Here is a 21,055-nt window from a genome sequence, read left to right on the forward strand (position 1 = left end):
CAGCCGATGAGATGTCTGGGGGCTCAGTGATATAATAGGAAGGTCAGCCTCTGAGATGTCTGGGGGTTCAGTGATATAATAGGAAGGTCAGCCGATGAGATGTCTGGGGGCTCAGTGATATAATAGGAAGGTCAGCCGCTGAGATGTCTGGGGGTTCAGTGATATAATAGGAAGGTCAGCCGATGAGATGTCTGGGGGCTCAGCGATATAATAGGAAGGTCAGCCTCTGAGATGTCTGGGGGCTCAGTGATATAATAGGAAGGTCAGCCTCTGAGATGTCTGGGGGCTCTGTGATATAATAGGAAGGTCAGCCTCTGATATGTTTGGGGGTTCAGTGATATAATAGGAAGGTCAGACGCTGAGATGTCTGGGGGCTCAGTGATATAATAGGAAGGTCAGCCTCTGAGATGTCTGGGGTTTAGTGATATAATAGGAAGGTCAGACGCTGAGATGTCTGGGGGTTCAGTAATATAATAGGAAGGTCAGCCGCTGAGATGTCTGGGGGTTCAGTGATATAATAGGAAGGTCAGCTGCTGAGATGTCTGGGGGTTCAGTAATATAATAGGAAGGTCAGCCGCTGAGATGTCTGGGGGTTCAGTGATATAATAGGAAGGTCAGCTGCTGAGATCTCTGGGGGTTCAGTAATATAATAGGAAGGTCAGCCGCTGAGGTGTCTGGGGGCTCAGTGATATAATAGGAAGGTCAGCCGCTGAGGTGTCTGGGGGCTCAGTGATATAATAGGAAGGTCAGACGCTGAGATGTCTGGGGGCTCAGTGATATAATAGGGAGGTCAGCCTCTGAGATGTCTGGGGTTTAGTGATATAATAGGAAGGTCAGCCGCTGAGATGTCTGGGGGCTCAGTGATATAATAGGAAGGTCAGCCGCTGAGATGTCTGAGGGTTCAGTGATATAATGGGAAGGTCAGCCGCTGAGATGTCTGGGGGTTCAGTGATATAATGGGAAGGTCAGCCGCTGAGATGTCTGAGGGCTCAGTGATATAATAGGAAGGTCAGCCTCTGAGATGTCTGGGGGCTCAGTGATATAATAGGAAGGTCAGCCTCTGATATGTTTGGGGGTTCAGTGATATAATAGGAAGGTCAGCCGCTGAGATGTCTGGGGGCTCAGTGATATAATAGGGAGGTCAGCCGCTGAGATGTCTGGGGGCTCTGTGATATAATAGGAAGGTCAGCCGCTGAGATGTCTGGGGGCTCTGTGATATAATAGGAAGGTCAGCCTCTGATATGTTTGGGGGTTCAGTGATATAATAGGAAGGTCAGCCGCTGAGATGTCTGGGGGCTCAGTGATATAATAGGGAGGTCAGCCGCTGAGATGTCTGGGGGCTCTGTGATATAATAGGAAGGTCAGCCTCTGAGATGTCTGGGGGCTCAGTGATATAATAGGAAGGTCAGCCTCTGAGATGTCTGGGGGCTCAGTGATATAATAGGAAGGTCAGCCGCTGAGATGTCTGGGGGGCTCAGTGATATAATAGGGAGGTCAGCCGCTGAGATGTCTGGGGGCTCTGTGATATAATAGGAAGGTCAGCCGCTGAGATGTCTGGGGGCTCAGTGATATAATAGGGAGGTCAGCCGCTGAGATGTCTGGGGGCTCAGTGATATAATAGGAAGGTCAGCCGCTGAGATGTCTGGGGGCTCAGTGATATAATAGGAAGGTCAGCCTCTGATATGTTTGGGGGTTCAGTGATATAATAGGAAGGTCAGCCTCTGAGATGTCTGGGGGCTCAGTGATATAATAGGAAGGTCAGCCGCTGAGAGGTCTGGGGGCTCAGTGATATAATAGGGAGGTCAGCCGCTGAGATGTCTGGGGTTCAGTGATATAATAGGAAGGTCAGCCGCTGAGATGTCTGGGGGCTCAGTGATATAATAGGGAGGTCAGCCGCTGAGACGTCTGGGGTTCAGTGATATAATAGGAAGGTCAGCCGCTGAGATGTCTGGGGGCTCAGTGATATAATAGGGAGGTCAGCCGCTGAGATGTCTGGGGGCTCAGTGATATAATAGGAAGGTCAGCCTCTGAGATGTCTGGGGTTTAGTGATATAATAGGAAGGTCAGCCGCTGAGATGTCTGAGGGTTCAGTGATATAATAGGAAGGTCAGCCGCTGAGATGTCTGAGGGTTCAGTGATATAATAGGAAGGTCAGCCTCTGAGATGTCTGGGGGCTCAGTGATATAATAGGAAGGTCAGCCTCTGAGATGTCTGGGGGCTCAGTGATATAATAGGAAGGTCAGCCGCTGAGATGTCTGGGGGCTCAGTGATATAATAGGGAGGTCAGCCGCTGAGATGTCTGGGGGCTCAGTGATATAATAGGGAGGTCAGCCGCTGAGATGTCTGGGGGCTCAGTGATATAATAGGAAGGTCAGCCTCTGAGATGTCTGGGGTTTAGTGATATAATAGGAAGGTCAGCCGCTGAGATGTCTGAGGGTTCAGTGATATAATAGGAAGGTCAGCCGCTGAGATGTCTGAGGGCTCAGTGATATAATAGGGAGGTCAGCCGCTGAGATGTCTGGGGGCTCAGTGATATAATAGGAAGGTCAGCCTCTGAGATGTCTGGGGTTCAGTGATATAATAGGAAGGTCAGCCGCTGAGATGTCTGAGGGTTCAGTGATATAATAGGAAGGTCAGCCGCTGAGATGTCTGAGGGTTCAGTGATATAATAGGAAGGTCAGCCGCTGAGATGTCTGGGGTTTAGTGATATAATAGGAAGGTCAGCCGCTGAGATGTCTGGGGGTTCAGTGATATAATAGGAAGGTCAGCCTCTGAGATGTCTGGGGGCTCAGTGATATAATAGGAAGGTCAGCCGCTGAGATGTCTGGGGGCTCAGTGATATAATAGGAAGGTCAGCCGCTGAGATGTCTGGGGGCTCAGTGATATAATAGGGAGGTCAGCCGCTGAGATGTCTGGGGGCTCAGTGATATAATAGGGAGGTCAGCCGCTGAGATGTCTGGGGGCTCAGTGATATAATAGGAAGGTCAGCCTCTGAGATGTCTGGGGTTTAGTGATATAATAGGAAGGTCAGCCGCTGAGATGTCTGAGGGTTCAGTGATATAATAGGAAGGTCAGCCGCTGAGATGTCTGAGGGTTCAGTGATATAATAGGAAGGTCAGCCGCTGAGATGTCTGGGGTTTAGTGATATAATAGGAAGGTCAGCCGCTGAGATGTCTGGGGGTTCAGTGATATAATAGGAAGGTCAGCCTCTGAGATGTCTGGGGCTCAGTGATATAATAGGAAGGTCAGCCGCTGAGATGTCTGGGGGCTCAGTGATATAATAGGAAGGTCAGCCTCTGAGATGTCTGGGGGCTCAGTGATAATGGTCAGGAACCTCTTCCAGATATTCAGTGATGTAATCACATCTATAAACCAATCTTTGGATTCTTTTTATTGGGTATTTAAAGGGTCAAGTACTTTAATAAAGGAAATGCCCATGTAGCTTGATGGCTCCACCAGTATGGGGTCTGATCTATCACTACCCAATCAGGGCCTACCCCTTCTCCTCCTCCGTAGTGACTACTCCTAGTGAGTGCATCCGCTCTAAATCCAATGTGTGTTCTTGGAAAGGCGAAGGGTAACATCCATTACTACTTCTATGGATATCGGAGCAGAAATGGCGTCTAGTTGTGAATCTGAAATCTTGGGGAGATTTATATTATCAAGAAATGTTTTTGTCTCTTGTTTAGTTGGCTGACGGGTATTTTTGTCGCTCGATGGGTTATATAGTTTAGCTTGGTATGATGCCAATGTATTTGCTATCTGTTCAGCGTCTGATCTTTGCTGATCCTATACGAGTCTAGTGGGTATAATTTGAGCGTTTTCTCCTTCCGCAGTAGCAATAGGCCTTGTAGTTTTGCTCTATATTCCCACAAGAGCTTATTGTTCTCTGGAGTTTATTTTGGGCGTCTCATCTTATGTTTTCTATAAGTTGGGCGTTTTCTTTCTTTTTTGATTCTGTGCTCCTCGTGAGGGCTTTATGGGGTGAGCATAACAGAAAGGGAGTAGACGAGGAGATGCTCTCACAGAATAGGGATAGTTGGTCTGATATATTTCCCTAACGAGGACTGATTTAATAGATATTCATTAGGACGCCAAGGCGAATAGCCGTAATCGCTCTTATGTCCGCCATGAGTAGTAATTGCAATGTATTATCACATCTGGAGTATGATAAATGTCTATTATGATAAAAAGTAAAGGGTCTTTCTGAGCCATGTGGACATCTCCACGGGTCATCCTCATAGTGGAGCTGTGTTAGGAGACATGTATGACGTGGTGGAGGTGTCCAGCTCTAGGTCATTAATACTGAAGTCTCCTCCTGTAATTACTCTGGATTGTATCTTAGGCTACTTTCACACGTGCGTTTAGGTGCGGATCTGTCTGGTATCTGAACAGACGGATCCACACCTATAATGCAAACGCTTGTATCCGTTCAGAACGGATCCGTTTGCATTTCCATGAACAAAAAACGGATCCGTCCTGACTTAAAATGAAAGTCAATGGGAGGCGGATCCGTTTTCAATTGCACCATATTGTGTCAGTGAAAACAGATCGGTCCCCCATGACTTTCATTGTGTGTCAGGACGGATCCGTTTGGCTCGGTTTCGTCAGACAGACTTCAAAACGCTGCAAGCGGCCTCCGGAGAGGAATGGAGGCTGAACGGAGGCAAACTTATGCACTCTGAACGCATTGGGGCTGGACTGATCCGTTTTAGGCCGCTTGTGAGAGCCCTGAAACGGATCTCACAGGCGGACCCAGAAACGGCAGTGTGAAAGTAGCCTTTCTATGAGGAGTAGCGGATTCCTATGAGGAGCGTAGATATTGGCCGGGGTGTATCTGACATTATTAATATCCCCCATAATGATCATATCTGCTCTGGGGGTCAGCAATAACAGAAATGAATGTAAAAGCCACTGAGGAGGCATTTACCCTGCCCTTTACACTATTGTAGCCTAAAAAAGTCACACATTATGGCACACTTTTATGAAGTTTAAAGAAAAGAGGGTGGAGCTTAACAGAAGGGGCAGGGCTTCGCGTAGCGCCCCCTGAATTTTTCTATACGCTCTCCTGAGGCTGGCGAATATCTGGTGCACAGCAGGCATAGATTCGCATCCAGACTGGGGCATGAAGACCCCAGTCTTGATAAATCCCCTTCACTGAGTCCTTGACACCCATCCTGACTCCTATCTTTTTCTTATTAAAAGTCGGGAATATATTTGGGAATTTTGGGTGTATGCACTAAGGGACTTAATCTCTTTGGAGGTGTCTCCTGAATAAAACGTATGGCGCTCTTTTCCCCCATAATGCCTCGTCCCACCTAAGCTTCATTTTGTAGGGGCTGTTAACACCGCTATCATGAAATGACGTAATTTTAAAAGCTCAAAATCAATATCCATACACATCGCACCTTAGAAAAACCACCAGTAAATAGCAATAACACTGCCATACATTAACCTGAGAATGGAATCTGGCAAAAAGGCCTTTCCATCTCCTGCCGCCTCCAACTCAACAATATATCTCACATCCGCGCATTCCTCAACCAGAAGTCTGCAAAATTGCTTGTACCTGCCCTCATCATCTCCCGCCTAGACTACTGCAACACTCTCCTCTGTGGCCTCCCATCCAGCACTCTCGCACCCCTCCTAATACATACAAGGCTGTCCACAACCTGTCCCCTCCGTACATCTGAGCTCCCGATACACCCCCACACGCACTCTCCGATCCTCACAGGACCGTCCTCTCTACTCTCAGTATATGTCAGCACTAATGTCCGTATATAATACTCAAACGGAAAAGGTTAAGTACATAAAGACAACTTTCTGTATTTTGGTGGACATTTCCTTTAGATATTAAGAAGTAATGTCCCAACTAACATGGAGGACCACAACTGGATCCTTAATCCTCAAACAGAGGAAATGAGTGTCTTCCAGATAAGGCTACTTTCACACTGGCGTTTTGAATTCCATTTGTGAGATCCGTTTCAGGGATCTCACAAACTGTTCAAAACGGATCAGTTCAGCCCCAATGCATTCTGAATGGAAAAGGATCCGCTCAGAATGCATCAGTTTGGCTCCGTTCAGCCTCCATTCCGCTCTGGATGCGGACACCAAAACACAGCTTGCAGCATTTTGGTGTCCGCCTGGCAATGCTGAGCCAAACGGATCCGTCCTAACTTACAATGTAAGTTAATGGGGACGCATCCGTTTTCACTGACACAATATGGTGCAATTGAAAATGGATCCGTCCCCCATTGACTTTCAATGTAAGTCAAGACGGATCCGTTCTGAACAGATACAAGTGTTTGCATTATAGGTGCGGATCCATCTGTGCAGATACCAGACGGATCCGCTCCGAACGCAAGTGTGAAAGTAGCCTAACTACTTTGTTGCTTCTGATTTCCACTGGTTGGAGCTCCAGATGTTGGCGTAGTTTGGATCCTTCTTCAGGGTTGCAGATCAGATATGTCCTTCAGTTTCTGGATGCCATCAGCTAATTGGGGAAGCCCCACTTGTAGGGAATTTTGTTATCTCTGAGGTATACTGTTATTTACAACAGGTTCTTTCGGAGCTGTAGTGTCCTGCGGAAAGATCGGCAGATACTGATGTCTCGGAGTATGGATCCGGTAGAGGAGTGGTGGATCTGGCTGCGGCTAGGATTTTTTCCTTAGTTTAGAAAAAGTGGATTCTGAGGAGAACGTCTGTTAGGATTTCCTCTGCTAGGAAGTTTGGTTTAGGCAGGCAGTGTGCTCTGTCAGTGCAGGCGTCTTGATCCGTCAGTTCTGGAACCTGTGCTTCGAACAGATCTTTCAGATAACTTGGGAGGTCAGCTGTGGAAACGTCTTCAGATATGCCTCGGATTTTAAGGTTTTTCCTTCTAGAGGGATCCTCCATGTCTGTGAGCTTATCCGTGGTGGACTCTGTCTTGTCAGTCAAGTCATTATGAGAGTCCACCAGGCCATTGAAGACTTTGGCGTATTCCCCCATTTTGTTTTCTGTATGATCTGTGTCGGAGCCGAGGTTTGGGGACGCTGCATCATGGCGCTGATATCATCGCTTATGTCCTTCTGCAGACTCGGCAGCATTTTCTTCATGGTCATCTCTGGGATGGGGTCATGAGAGGAGGGAAAAGACTGTAGGTCAGAGGCACCATGACTGTCTGGGGAGGCAGATGTTTTTTCTTATTTCTTGCGTCTTTAGATGGGGGGAGAGGATGTCGCTGACACAGGGGCATTTCTTTTATTGCTGCACTGCCCCCCTAACCCTGTCATCATTAGGTGTGTCTTCATATCCCCTTAACTGTGGAGGCATCAGAGAGCCTACCTGCAAGGCTGCTTTCCTCTTCAGAGGCAGAGCTTTGCCTCCTGACCGCGCTGCCATGCGTTCTCTGCCGTGCTGCTGGCGCCATGCTTGTCAGTGCAGAGATGTGGCATGGCTCTCTCCTTGTACCTGCCAAGATGGCCCTCCTGCGTGTCATGGTGACGGCCCCGCCATGTCCCCCAGTACAGCCGCTGTAACCGGCAGTGGCCTTTTCTGTATGCTTGTAGCCGTGATCAGCTGCTCTTCACACCGGAGCTCCTCTAACACGCGGTCGCCCCCCGCCCCCAGTCATAATTTTTTTTTAATAGGTTGTTTTTACACTCTGAGAACGCAGTCACACGTGAATCGTTCACCATCACTTCTCTCATCGCCAGCCTTCTTAAAGGGCCCATTAATAGATGTATGGTGGATGAACTGGTCAGCTGAGCATGCACGTGTAGGGGGGATGGGAGAAACTGGGGTGTTGCTTGGTGTAATGTGTATGGCCAGCTTGGTGAGATTTACCCTTGTATTGATGTCCGCTTTACTAAGGGCTAAACCTTATTTCTCAGGGTTTTCTGGAGAGTGGAAATAACGCCAGGTCCAACCTCTCCCCCATCTGTAATCTAACCAGGGCCCGGGGACCGTTACCCCTCCAGTCTACGCAGTTACAGATCCCTGGATTTACCCGGCGCTGACTGCTGGATCTGATCTATCGGCCACATGTCTGCATTTAATTTATTTCTTGTGATTCCAGAGCGAGAAGATAACTATGGAGCAGTAGTGGCTGCCATGATCTGTACGATACTTGGGATGGCGGTTTTATTATCTGCTGGTTTTCTTTACTACCAAGTCATCAAGAAAGGTGAGTCCTGTGTACGGAGCCTGGTGGTCAGTAAGTCGTCTTGTCCAATGCTGGGGGTGAACAGTGACCTGTGGTGTTTCACTCGTCCTCCGCTGATTCCCAGTTCTGTGTCTGGGACAGTCGGGTGACGTTACGCCTTCTACAAGGGGCTGTCACCCGCATTCCCAGACTTCTGAGGGGTAAATGGATCTAGTTACGCTGTGATGGATCCACATTACCCATCGCTCTATATCCCGGCAGATTTACCATTGGCTCAGTGTGTGCTCATTGGTTGTGATGGTTCCTGGTCTATTGTGCGGTTTTGTCTTTGTCTCCTACAGAACCCCCCAGCGTTTCTGAGATCACCGGCGGCGAGCCACTGATTGACCTGAGCAGGACGACCCTGACCTGTCACATTATGAACTTCAAGCCTAATGATCTGGAGATCTCTTTATGTCTGAAGAGACGTGGAGGGGAGATGAAGGAGGTCCACACCTGGAGGTCCAGAGACTTGACCCGAGTGGGGATGGATGATGTGGAGCAGCAGAGGCTGATGAATGGGAACGTCAACCACACACAGAGGCCCCTAGAGCTGGACCTGAAGGCAGATGTAAAACTCAACAGATCCCGTCTTCTCCGCTGTATTTCCTGGCGTAGACTTTCCACTTACAGCTGTCAGTGTTCTATTCACATCACCCCCAGCTTTGCTGAAGATAACGGAGCAGAATTCTCTGTACGTGTATCACACCCGGCACTGACAGAACCAAGCTCTCAGCAGAGAACACTGCAGGTCATCGGAGGTAAGTCGTCTCTCACATAAGGGTCATATAATGGTAAGGTGATGTTATAGACTCGGAGGAGCATCTGGAATTAATGCATTATATACATATAAACGTTGAACTGTATTTTCTTAGTTTGATCTATGACCTGGGAGCAGCCGGAGACTTATGCTCTCGGCTCTACTTCTGTTTTGAACTGTGACCTGGAAGGGGCTCCTGTCTTGCCGCATGACGTGGGCCGGACTTCTGGGGGGGGGGGGGTCGTTGCCGATATCTGGGTTCATGTGAGTTAACCCTTTCTAGTTTCAGGTACTGGGAGCATTAATGGAGTGACCAACTTTTCTGATCTCCCCCCTTTAATATACTGGATAAATAGAGGATCCAGAAGGTTCACTTAGAACCGGACATTTGCCTTATCCACTGTTATATTTACAGTTTAAAGGGATTCTGTCACCTCCCCTAAGCCAAAAAACGATTTTAAAGCAGCCATGAAGCACAGCTTAGGCTACTTTCACACTAGCGTTCGGCTGTCCGCTCGTGAGCTCCGTTTGAAGGGGCTCACGAGCGGACCCAAACGCCTCCGTCCAGCCCTGATGCAGTCTGAATGGACGCGGATCCGCTCAGACTGCATCAGTCTGGCGGCGTTCAGCCTCCGCTCCGCTCGCCTCCGCACGGACAGCTGAACGCTGCTTGCAGCGTTCGGGTGTCCGCCTGGCCGTGCGGATCCGTTCAGACTTACAATGTAAGTCAATGGGAACGGATCCGCTTGAAGATGTCACCATATGGCTCAATCTTCAAGCGGATCCGTCCCCCATTGACTTTACATTGAAAGTCTGAACGGATCCGCTCAGGCTACTTGCGCACTTGCGAAATTTTTCTAAGTTATTAATGCATTGCAGACGGATCCGTACTGAACGGAGCCTCCGTCTGCATTAATATGATCGGATCCGTTCAGAACGGATCCGATCAAGCGCAAGTGTGAAAGTAGCCTTACCTGGATTAGGCTGTGCTCTTTTATCTTGCAATCCGTCCAGCAGTTACTGCAAAAAACGACTTTTATTCATATGCAAATGAGTCCTGAATGTGCCCAGAGGGGCGTTTTGTTCCCCTTAGTGAGCCCAGTACCGCCCCTCTTACAGTGCCCAGCCCGCCTTCCTTGCACTGTCTAACCGCCCCCAGCCTGCCACAGCCTCTCCTCCCTCTCCTCCCCTTCCCTGCTGACTGAGGGAAGAGCAAGCATCGGACGTCACTGGGCTCGGCGCATGCCCAGTGACGAGGATGAAGCTCCTGCCCTCAGTCTCCTGCTGATCGCACAGGCGCAGCCCTCAGTGGGTACTGCGCCTGTGCGAAAGTTCGTTTGGCGTGAGGGAGAGGGAGGAGAGGCTGTGGCAGGCTGGAGGCGGTTAGACAGTGCAAGGAAGGCGGGCTGGGCACTGTAAGAGGGGCAGTACTGGGCTCACTAAGGGGAACAAAACGCCCCTCTGGGCACATTCAGGACTCATTTGCATATGAATAAAAGTCGTTTTTTGCAGTAATTGCTGGACGGATTGCAAGATAAAAGAGCACAGCCTAATCCAGGTAAGCTGTGCTCCATGGCTGCTTTAAAATCGTTTTTTGGCTGAGGGGAGGTGACAGAATCCCTTTAATCCGTTACAGTTAGTGGTTTAATGGTTATTACCTTTCAGTATATTTACTGTTTTCTTTAAAAAAAAAATAATAATTACCCCCCTTTTATTTTCTATTGTATCGTATTTAACGGTGACATTTGTATATTCAACTTTTGTACTTAATCAATACCATGGTAGTGTCCTATCTCTAGTATTAATACTAAAGGCCTTAATAGCCCTTTCACAAGATCAATGTTTTGGAAAGAAGCGAAACTATTAAAATCCGATATAATTAGGGCTGCAGCTAACGATTATTTGAATAATCGATTAGTTGCCGATTAATTTCTTCGATTAATCGGGAAAAACGACAAAATTACAAAACAGAGGTTTATATGATCTTACTTGAAAAATTATGTTCAAAGGCCATATTAAAACAAATTGTGGACGACACTATTATGGGGGATCTGTGGACGACACTATTATGGGGGATCTGTGGACGACACTATTATGGGGGATCTGTGGACGACACTATTATGGGGGATCTGTGGGCGGCGCAGTTATGGAGAGGGGGATCTGTGGGCGGCGCAGTTATGGAGAGGGGGATCTGTGGGCGACACTTATGGGGGATCTGTGGGCGACACTTATGGGGGATCTGTGGGCGACACTTATGGGGGATCTGTGGGCGACACTTATGGGGGATCTGTGGGCGACACTTATGGGGGATCTGTGGGCGACACTTATGGGGGATCTGTGGGCGACACTTATGGGGGATCTGTGGGCGACACTTATGGGGGATCTGTGGGCGACACTTATGGGGATCTGTGGGCGACACTTATGGGGGATCTGTGGGCGACACTTATGGGGGATCTGTGGGCGACACTTATGGGGGATCTGTGGGCGGCGCAGTTATGGAGAGGGGGATCTGTGGGCGGCGCAGTTATGGAGAGGGGGATCTGTGGGCGGCGCAGTTATGGAGAGGGGGATCTGTGGGCGGCGCAGTTATGGAGAGGGGGATCTGTGGGCGGCGCAGTTATGGAGAGGGGGATCTGTGGGCGGCGCAGTTATGGAGAGGGGGATCTGTGGGCGGCGCAGTTATGGAGAGGGGGATCTGTGGGCGGCGCAGTTATGGAGAGGGGGATCTGTGGGCGGCACTGTTATGGAGAGGGGGATCTGTGGGCGGCGCTGTTATGGAGAGGGGGATCTGTGGGTGGCGCTGTTATGGAGAGGGGAACTGTGGATGGCGCTGTTATGGAGAGGGGGATCTGTGGGTGGCGCTGTTATGGAGAGGGGGATCTGTGGGTGGCGCTGTTATGGAGAGGGGGATATGTGCACTGTTATGGGCATAACAGTGCACAGATCCCTTTCCCCATAACAGTGCACAGATCCCCCTCCCCATAGCAGTGCTATACACAGACCCCCCTCCCCATAGCAGTGCCATAGACAGATCCTCCCCCCTCCCCATAGCAGTGATATACACAGACCCCCCTCCCCATAGCAGTGCCATAGACAGATCCTCCCCCCTCCCCATAACAGCCCCGGCCCCGATGCTTATAAGTCGGACTAATCACTGCATCTTTATTTTACCTTTTTACAATGACGCTCCTGTAACAGCCAGGCAGAGCGGACGGCGGCGCAACGTCACTCACTCACGTGACGCACCTGCTCCGCCCACCTCATGAATGAAGGAGGCGGAGCAGGCGCGTCACGTGAGTGAGTGACGTTACGCCGCCGTCCGCTCTGCCTGGCTGTTACAGGAGCGTCATTGTAAAAAGGTAAAATAAAGATGCAGCGACCGCCCGCCCGCATAGCAACGAATCGGCGATTATTCGATAACTGGATTCGTCGACAACGAATCCAGTTATCGAATATAATCGATTACATCGATTAATCGTTGCAGCCCTAGATATAATATGCGCCCAAGAGACCCCCCTAAATACAGAGGACCCTTTTAGATTGCAGCTCAGGAGCTCCACTAACATTTGTATCGCTCCAGCCACAGGGAAGAAAACAGGGGTAGCAATAGCGATTAAAACCAACCTAGCCTTTCAACTAATGAAAGAAATGATAGATGAAGACGGAAGATATATTATCCTCATCTGTAACATTAAAGGGGTTCTGTACTTTGTTTTAACTGATGATCTATCCTCTGTTTGAGAAGGCCACAGCGCTCCAGCAGTGCCGCGGCCTTCTCACTGTTTACCGCTGGCCGAGTGACGTCACGACTAGTATCAACTGGCCTGGGCGGGGCTAAGCTCCATTCAAGTGAACAGAGCTTAGCCCCGCCCAGGCCAGTGATACTAGTTGTGACGTCACTCGGCCAGCGGTAAACAGTGAGAAGGCCGCGGCACTGCTGGAGCGCCGCTGCCTTCTCAAACAGCTGATCAGCGGGGGTCCCGGGTGTCGGACCCCCGCCGATCAGAGGCTGATGATCTATCCAGAGGATAGATCATCAGTTAAAACAAACTGCAGAACCCCTTTAAGGAAATTAACACCAGTTGCCAGATTAACACCAATAACTTGAAGGTATCTGAAAGTGCTCTCTAATATCAATTATCTCATTTACATTTTTATTCTGTGCTTTAGAATAAATATAATTTAGGAAATAAGCTTAACCCTTTCGCTACCAGCGCCGTACAAGCATGACGCCCGCTCTCCCGTGCAGCGGGCGTCATGGCCGGCAAGTCTCTGATGTTTCAAACAGCAGAGACCTACGGCTAATTACAGCAACCGGCAATAATGCAGATCGCGGTAATTAAATGGTTTAGATGTCGTGATCAAGTGAGATGACGGCACCTGAATGCGCAAAAGGGACTTCAGTACTTGTGCAAAATGCTCTGAGTCTCTATGAAGTGAATGGCGTAATGGTAAAAAAGGGTCAAAATGGCCGATTTGCCATTTTTTCATTGCTTCTCTTACCCCAAAAAATGAAATAAAATGTGATCAAAAAGTCACGCACACTCCAAAATGGTATCAATAAAAACTATGGATTGTCCCGCAAAAACTTAGCCCCTAAACAGCTCAGTAGACATAAGTATAAAAAAGTTATGAGGGTCAGAATATGGTGGTGTAAAAAAAAAAAAAAGTTCTCAAAGTTTACATTTCTTTTTTGCACTATTTAGACATAAAAAACCTATACATATGGGGTATCATTGTAATCGTATTGACCCAGAGAATGAAGGGCTTGGGTCAGTTTTGCCGTAAACGAAATGCAGTGGGAACAAAACCCCTAAAACGTTGTAGGGATTGAGTTTTATTTCCAATTCCACCCCATTTGGAATTTTTTTCCCGCTTCCCACTACATATTATGAGATAATTAATGGTGGCATTAGAAAGTACAACTTGTCCTGCAAAAAAATAAGCCCTCATACAGCTATGTGACCGGAAATTTTAAAAAGTTATGGCTCCCGGAAAATAGAGAAAAAATATGAAAACACAAAAACGAAAAAAAACCTCTGGTAGCCAAATGGTTTAAATACTGCTATTTTACTCATGTATACACTAGTCCCCATTTACTCCCCTAATTACCGACAACTTTCTTTCATTAAAGATTTATTATCAAGATGTCGAGCATAAAACAATCTCTGCTTATATGCGGAGATTTCAATTTGCCCCCGTCACCCATCATGAATAAATCCTCCCATCCAGATTCCAGGCACTCATCCCCCTTTTCACAGCTTCTCCTATCAGAAGATATGTGTGACATGTGGAGAGTATTTCATGCTTCTGAGCGCGAGTCTACATTCTACTCCAATCCAGATAAAACTGACCTCGTTATTGTAGATAAATGGTTGTTGCAAAAAATCTTAAAGACCAGCATTGGCTCAATAATATGGTTGGACCATGCACCAGTATCATGCCAAATTTCAGAAAACTAATAATTATTCATCCCCCTCCCCGGAGATTAATTACTTATTAACGCATCCTGACCAGGATAACCTACAGGAATATTTTTCCTTTAACCCCTTAAAGGGATTCTGTCATCAGATTTGAGGCCTATAACCTAAACATATGGCCAGGTCCCTACTAATACCCTGAATCCTAAAGTGACCTTATCAAATGCGCCTGTGGCTCTATAATAACCTGTCACTCGCGTTCCAAATGTGTCTCATGATGCAGGGTGCCCGGCTGCAGCCATCTCCTTTTGGTGCCCAGCGCCACCTTCCCACTAGAAATCGCCGCCCTCCCTTTCAATTGAGCCGCCTTCCTCACGTCATCACCGCCTCTCTAACCTCAGCGCCGCCTCTGAAATCGTCCGCTCTCCTCAGCCAGATCCCGCGCGTGCAAACTAGGTATAACCTGATGCGCCCTTGCGGACTCCTGGCAGCGGCCTTGTTAAGCGAAGTGCACATTCGCCGGCCGGCGCACTTCGCTTAAACCTGCCTTGACCGCCCTATTGCAGCCTTCCTCTCACAGCCGCACGGGATCTGGCTGAGGGAGCGGACAATTTCGGAGGCGGTGCTGAGGTGAGGAAGGCGGCTCTATAGAAAGGGAGGGCGGCGATTTCTGGTGGGAAGGCGGCGCTGGGCACCAAAAGGAGATGGCTGCAGCCGGGCACCCTGCATCATGAGACACATTTGGAACGCGAGTGACAGGTTATATAAACCTGTTTTATATGATTATAGAGCCACAGGCGCATTTGATAAGGTCACTTTAGGATTCAGGGTATTAGTAGGGACCTGGCCATATGTTTAGGTTATAGGCCTCAAATCTGATGACAGAATCCCTTTAAGGAGCGGGCGATTTTTCACCTTGTCCAGGCAGGAAGCTTTATAACTGGCAACTAGAGAAGTGAGAGAGGAGAATATAAGGAGGTTGGGAGTAGCAGACAAGAAACAGCTGAGGAGGAGAAGCTACGGATCCCTGAGTGAGACAAAAGGGTTTGCAAGGCAAACACAGAAAACAATCACTAAGAAACAACGTGATCTTTAGACATAGAGCCCGCAGCCACCCGCTGCGACTTCCTGACCCCGGGTATAACGGAGTCAGACGTGGCTCTTGACACCCTCGTGACAGTACCCCCCCCCCCCCTTTCACGAGGGGCCTCCGGACACTCAGGACCAGGTCTCTCAGGATGAGAGGCATGGAAAGCCTGAATTAACCTGTTGGCGTTTACCTCTGACGCTGGAACCCACATTCTTTCCTCGGGACCGTAACCCCTCCAATGCACCAGATACTGAAGAGAGCGGCGGACCCGACGAGAATCAACAATTCTGGATATTTGAAACTCCAGATTACCATCCACAATAACAGGAGGAGGTGGCAGCGGTGATGGTTCTAGAGGTGGAACATACTTCTTGAGTAACGACTTATGGAAGACGTTATGGATCTTAAAAGTCTGAGGTAGCTCCAGGCGAAAAGCCACAGGGTTAATGACGGCTACTATTTTATAAGGACCAATGAACCTAGGACCCAGTTTCCAAGAAGGAACCTTCAACTTAATATTCCTAGTAGATAACCACACATAGTCATTCACTCCTAGGTCCGGACCTGGCGACCGTTTCTTATCGGCCATGCATTTATATTTACCACTCATATTTTTCAAGTTAGCATGCACCTTCTGCCATACCGATGAAAGAGATGAAGAAAACCGGTCCTCTTCGGGAACCCCAGAAGACCCCCCCTCTTTGAAAGTACAAAATTGGGGATGAAAACCGTATGCACCAAGAAATGGTGACTTGCCAGTGGATTCCTGACAGCGATTATTTATGGCAAACTCGGCTAACGGTAAATATGATGACCACACCTCTTGGTTTTCAGACACAAAACATCTTAGATATGTCTCCAGGTTTTGGTTGGTACGCTCAATCTGTCCATTCGACTGAGGATGGAAAGCTGAGGAAAAGGATAAGTGTACCCCCAAACGGGAACAAAAAGCTTTCCAAAACTTAGAAATAAACTGGGTTCCCCGATCCGAAACCACATCGGAAGGGACCCCGTGAAGCTTCACGATTTCACTGATAAACACCTGAGCAAGAGTCTTAGCATTAGGAAGTGCGGGTAACGCAATGAAGTGTACCATTTTGCTAAACCTGTCTACTACTACCAAGATAACTGTTTTACCCGCAGACAACGGTAAGTCAGTGATGAAATCCATTGATAGATGTGTCCATGGCTTATTGGGGATGAAAAGTGGCAATAAAGACCCTGCTGGACGTGTATGAGAGACTTTCGCGCGTGCACAAGTAGAACAAGTAGACACGAAATCCATTACATCCTGACGCAACCTTGGCCACCAAAAACGACGAGACAATAGCTCCAAGGTTGCTTTACTACCCGGGTGCCCAGCAAGTGCCGAATTATGATGTTCCTTTAATAATTCGAAACGCAGGTTCAACAATTTCTCTGAGGGGCAAGAGGCCGGGGCGTCCCCCTGGGCCTCTAACACCTTTCCCTCTAGAACAGAGTGTACAGCAGAGACAACCACTCCTCTTTGTAAAATAGGTACCGGATCACTCACATTACCCCCTCCAGGGAAACTACGAGATAACGCGTCTGCCTTGGTATTTTTTGCCCCCGGACGATAGGTGATTACAAAGTTAAATCTGGTAAAGAATAGCGACCACCTAGCCTGTCTAGGGGTGAGACGCTTAGCCGATTCTAGGTACAGAAGGTTTTTGTGATCCGTAATCACCGTGACGGGGTGGATTGCTCCCTCTAAGAAGTGACGCCACTCTTCAAAGCCAGTTTAATCGCCAACAGTTCCCTATTTCCAATATCATAGTTCTTTTCTGCTGTAGATAACTTTTTGGAAAAAGTGCAAGGACGCCATTTGCCAGGAGACGGACCCTGAGACAGTACAGCCCCCACTCCCACCTCTGACGCATCTACTTCAACAATAAAAGGCTGGGAGACATCAGGTTGGACTAGTACAGGTGCTGAGGTAAATCTCTCTTTTAGAGAGGAAAATGCAATTTTAGCGGCGTCAGACCATTTAGAAAAATCAGTCCCCTTCCTAGTCATGTCAGTAAGCGGTTTAACGATCACTGAATAATTTTTAATGAACTTTCTATAGAAATTTGCGAAACCCAAAAACCGTTGTAGAGCTTTAAGGTTCTCAGGAAGATCCCAATCTAAAATTGCCTGGACCTTCCCAGGATCCATACGGAAACCTGAAGCAGATAATAGATATCCCAGGAATTGTATCTCCTGAACGGCGAAGACACATTTTTCAATTTTCGCATATAATTTATTCGTCCGTAGGACCTGTAGTACTTGTCTGACATGCTCCTCATGTGTTCTCAGATCAGACGAGTAAATTAGGCTATCATCTAGGTATATTACCACAAACCTGCCGATTAGATGACTAAAAATGTCATTAACGAAATGTTGGAAGACGGCAGGAGCATTGGTCAGACCGAAAGGCATAACTAGATTTTCATAATGCCCCTCAGGGGTGTTAAAAGCTGTCTTCCACTCATCCCCCTCCTTGATACGAATCAGATTGTAGGCCCCCCTAAGATCAAGTTTGGAGAACCACCTAGCACCCGCAATCTGATTAAAAAGGTCAGGAATGAGAGGAAGAGGGTATGGGTCTCGGATGGTTATCCGGTTTAGCTCACGGAAATCTAGGCAAGGACGCAGGCCCCCATCTTTCTTTTTAACAAAGAAAAACCCTGCAGCCACGGGTGAAGAAGAGGGTCTGATGTGTCCCTTGGCCAGACTCTCGGAGAAATAATCTTTCATGGCTTGTCTCTCGGGCCCCGAAAGATTATACAACCTGGACTTGGGTAATTTTGCACCGGGAATCAGGTTAACCGGGCAATCATAAGGACGATGAGGTGGTAGCTTCTGACAACCCTTTTCAGAAAAAACGTCCTCAAAGTCCGAAATAAATGTAGGTAGGGAAGCTATGGAGGCGATTAAGCAATTGTTATTTAAGCAATTCTCTCTGCAATGCTCACTCCACTCCGATATCTCCCTGGCCTGCCAATCCACCACTGGATTGTGCGCTACCAACCAGGGAAGACCCAATACCACAGGAGAGGGAAGGCCCTCCAGAACGTAACATGAAAGACGCTCCTTATGATGGTCCCCTACCCGAAGGTGTAAGTTATGGACAATGTGAGTGAGGTTTCTCTGAGACAGAGGAGCAGAATCAATAGCGAATATGGGAATAGATCTCTGCAGTGTACAGAGAGACAAACCCATAGTGCGGGCAAAATGGGCATCTATTAAATTTACCCCTGCTCCACTGTCTAGAAAGAAAGAAATAGTCTCCGTCTTAACACCAAAAACAATAACCGCTGGCAACACAAATTGCGATGTACGTATGGAGGAGACGTATACCCCCCGGCTGACATCCTCCACACAGCCTGGGGTTAGTAGTTTTCCGACGGTCTTTTGTTTTTGAGAAAGGAGGGACAGACATTAATGAAATGACCCCTCCCCCCACAGAAAAAACAAGCCCCCCACCTACGGCGAACCTCAGGAGGACGGACCTGACGAGAAGTTCCTCCTAGCTGCATAGGCTCGTCTAAGTCCGTACAGACTAACTGCTGCTTGGGAGAGGTTACCAATTGCTCAGGAATTTTCGATCTCTCCCTAAGACGTCTATCTATTATGATAGAGAGGGACATAACAGCATCAAGGGAAAGGGGGGTCTCATACAGCGCAAGCGCATCCTTAACCCTTTCGGATAACCCAGAGCAGAACTGACTCCTGAGAGCCGGGTCGTTCCACTGAGTATCCGTAGCCCACCTACGGAACTCTGAGCAATATTCCTCTGCTGGCCGATCTCCCTGTAGGAGTCTCCGTAACTTCGACTCGGCCAGGGCGACTCGGTCAGGGTCATCATATATGAGACCCAAAAACCCCAAAAAATCCCTCCACTGACCGGAGAGCCTGGGAACCAGGGGGTAACGAGAACGCCCAGGATTGCGGGTCCCCCTGAAGCAGGGAAATAACAATCCCCACCCGCTGTTCTTCATTACCTGAGGAGTAAGGGCGCAGCTTAAAATATAATTTGCAGGCCTCACGGAACGTCACAAATTTGTCCCTTCCCCCAGAAAATCTGTCAGGAAGGACAACCTTGGGTTCCGTAACAACCTGGTTACCCATAGCAACCGCTGGGCTTGCGGTCTGCTGCATTTGCTGCTGTTGTTGGAGGACAGACGCCTTCAATCCTGCCACCTCCAAAGACAGGCCTTGAAGCTGTTTTGCCAAAGCAGCAATAGGATCCATATTGGATTCTAAGTAGAGAGAAAAAAAATTTTTTTTATTTTTATTTATTTTTTTTCTCCCAAAAAATAAGGGCCAGTTATAATATCACGATCGGCGTGACTATCACATACGTGACACAGAGGGAGGGAAGGAGGAAGGCCCTGCCCAAGTGAGAGGGAAGGTGGTGACCCCTGACTCACCTTGCGGCTGGCACCTGGCTGCCCTGACGTCCCTAGACGGGTTCCTCACCCGTACGCCGATCACGTGCCTAAACCCTGGCTTTCCCTAAGATGAGCCCTAGATAGTGAACAGGGTGGTGGGAACACTAGTCCGCACCACTAGCTCTAAAGGAAAACACCAAGGGGAGGACAGACAATACAGACTAAACATATAATCCCAGGTGGGCGACAACAGGAGACAACAAAAAGCCCAACAGGGATCCGGAGGGAAGCACTCTGGAACAACAACCAGATTCTCAGCTCCAGTGGGTCAGTATAGATGTCCAGGCAGGAAGCTCTATAACTGGCAACTAGAGAAGTGTGAGAGGAGAATATAAGGAGGTTGGGAGTGGCAGACAAGAAACAGCTGAGGAGGAGAAGCTACGGATCCCTGAGTGAGACAAAAAGGATTGCAAGGCAAACACAGAAAACAATCACTAAGAAACAACGTGATCTTTAGACATAGAGCGCGCAGCCACCCGCTGCGACTTCCTGACCCCGGGTATAACGGAGTCAGACGTGGCTCGTGACAGACAGATTTCGCTGGAATAATTTTTAGGTGCCATGTCACATTTGAAGACACCCTGAGGTACCTCCACAGTGGAAAACCCCGAGAAGTGACCCCATTTTGGAAACTACACCCCCAAGGAATTTTTCAAGGCATGTAGCGAGCACTTTGACCCAACAAACGATTCATAGAATTTAGAAATATTCACTGATATGCAATGTGACATTGTACCTGTATTACTTTTTCATTGACAAAAATTTATAAAATAAACAATTATAAAAAAAAAGAATTTAGAAATATTTTGCTGTGAAAACTAAAATTTTAATTTTTTACAAGAAAATGTCTCTTTAGGCCCACATTAGGCTACTTTCACACTAGCGTTCAGAACGGATCCGTCTGCATAAAAATTTTCTAAGTGTGAAAGTAGCCTGAGCGGATCCGTCCAGACTTTTACATTGAAAGTCAATGGTGGACGGATCCGTTTGAAGATTGAGCCATAATGTGTCATCTTCAAACGGATCCGTCCCCATTGACCTACATTGTAAGTCTGGACGGATCCGTTTGCCTCCGCACGGCCAGGCTGCAAGCAGCGTTCAGGTGTCCGCCTGCTGAGCGGAGCGGAGGCTGAACGCCGCCAGACTGAT

General features: G+C 48.2%; 1 protein-coding gene across 1 annotated transcript in view; it reads left to right on the forward strand.

Annotated features, from left to right (window-relative positions):
- Positions 1-21,055, forward strand: part of LOC122920716 — a 132,518-nt gene that overhangs the window by 65,614 nt on the left and 45,849 nt on the right. The window contains exons 5-6 of the mRNA XM_044270426.1: positions 8,054-8,161; positions 8,482-8,940. Coding sequence (XP_044126361.1) covers positions 8,054-8,161; positions 8,482-8,940 — 567 coding nt within the window. The remainder of the gene's footprint in view (positions 1-8,053; positions 8,162-8,481; positions 8,941-21,055) is intronic.

Source organism: Bufo gargarizans, chromosome 10, assembly GCF_014858855.1.
Source record: "Bufo gargarizans isolate SCDJY-AF-19 chromosome 10, ASM1485885v1, whole genome shotgun sequence".
Taxonomy (NCBI): domain Eukaryota; kingdom Metazoa; phylum Chordata; class Amphibia; order Anura; family Bufonidae; genus Bufo; species Bufo gargarizans.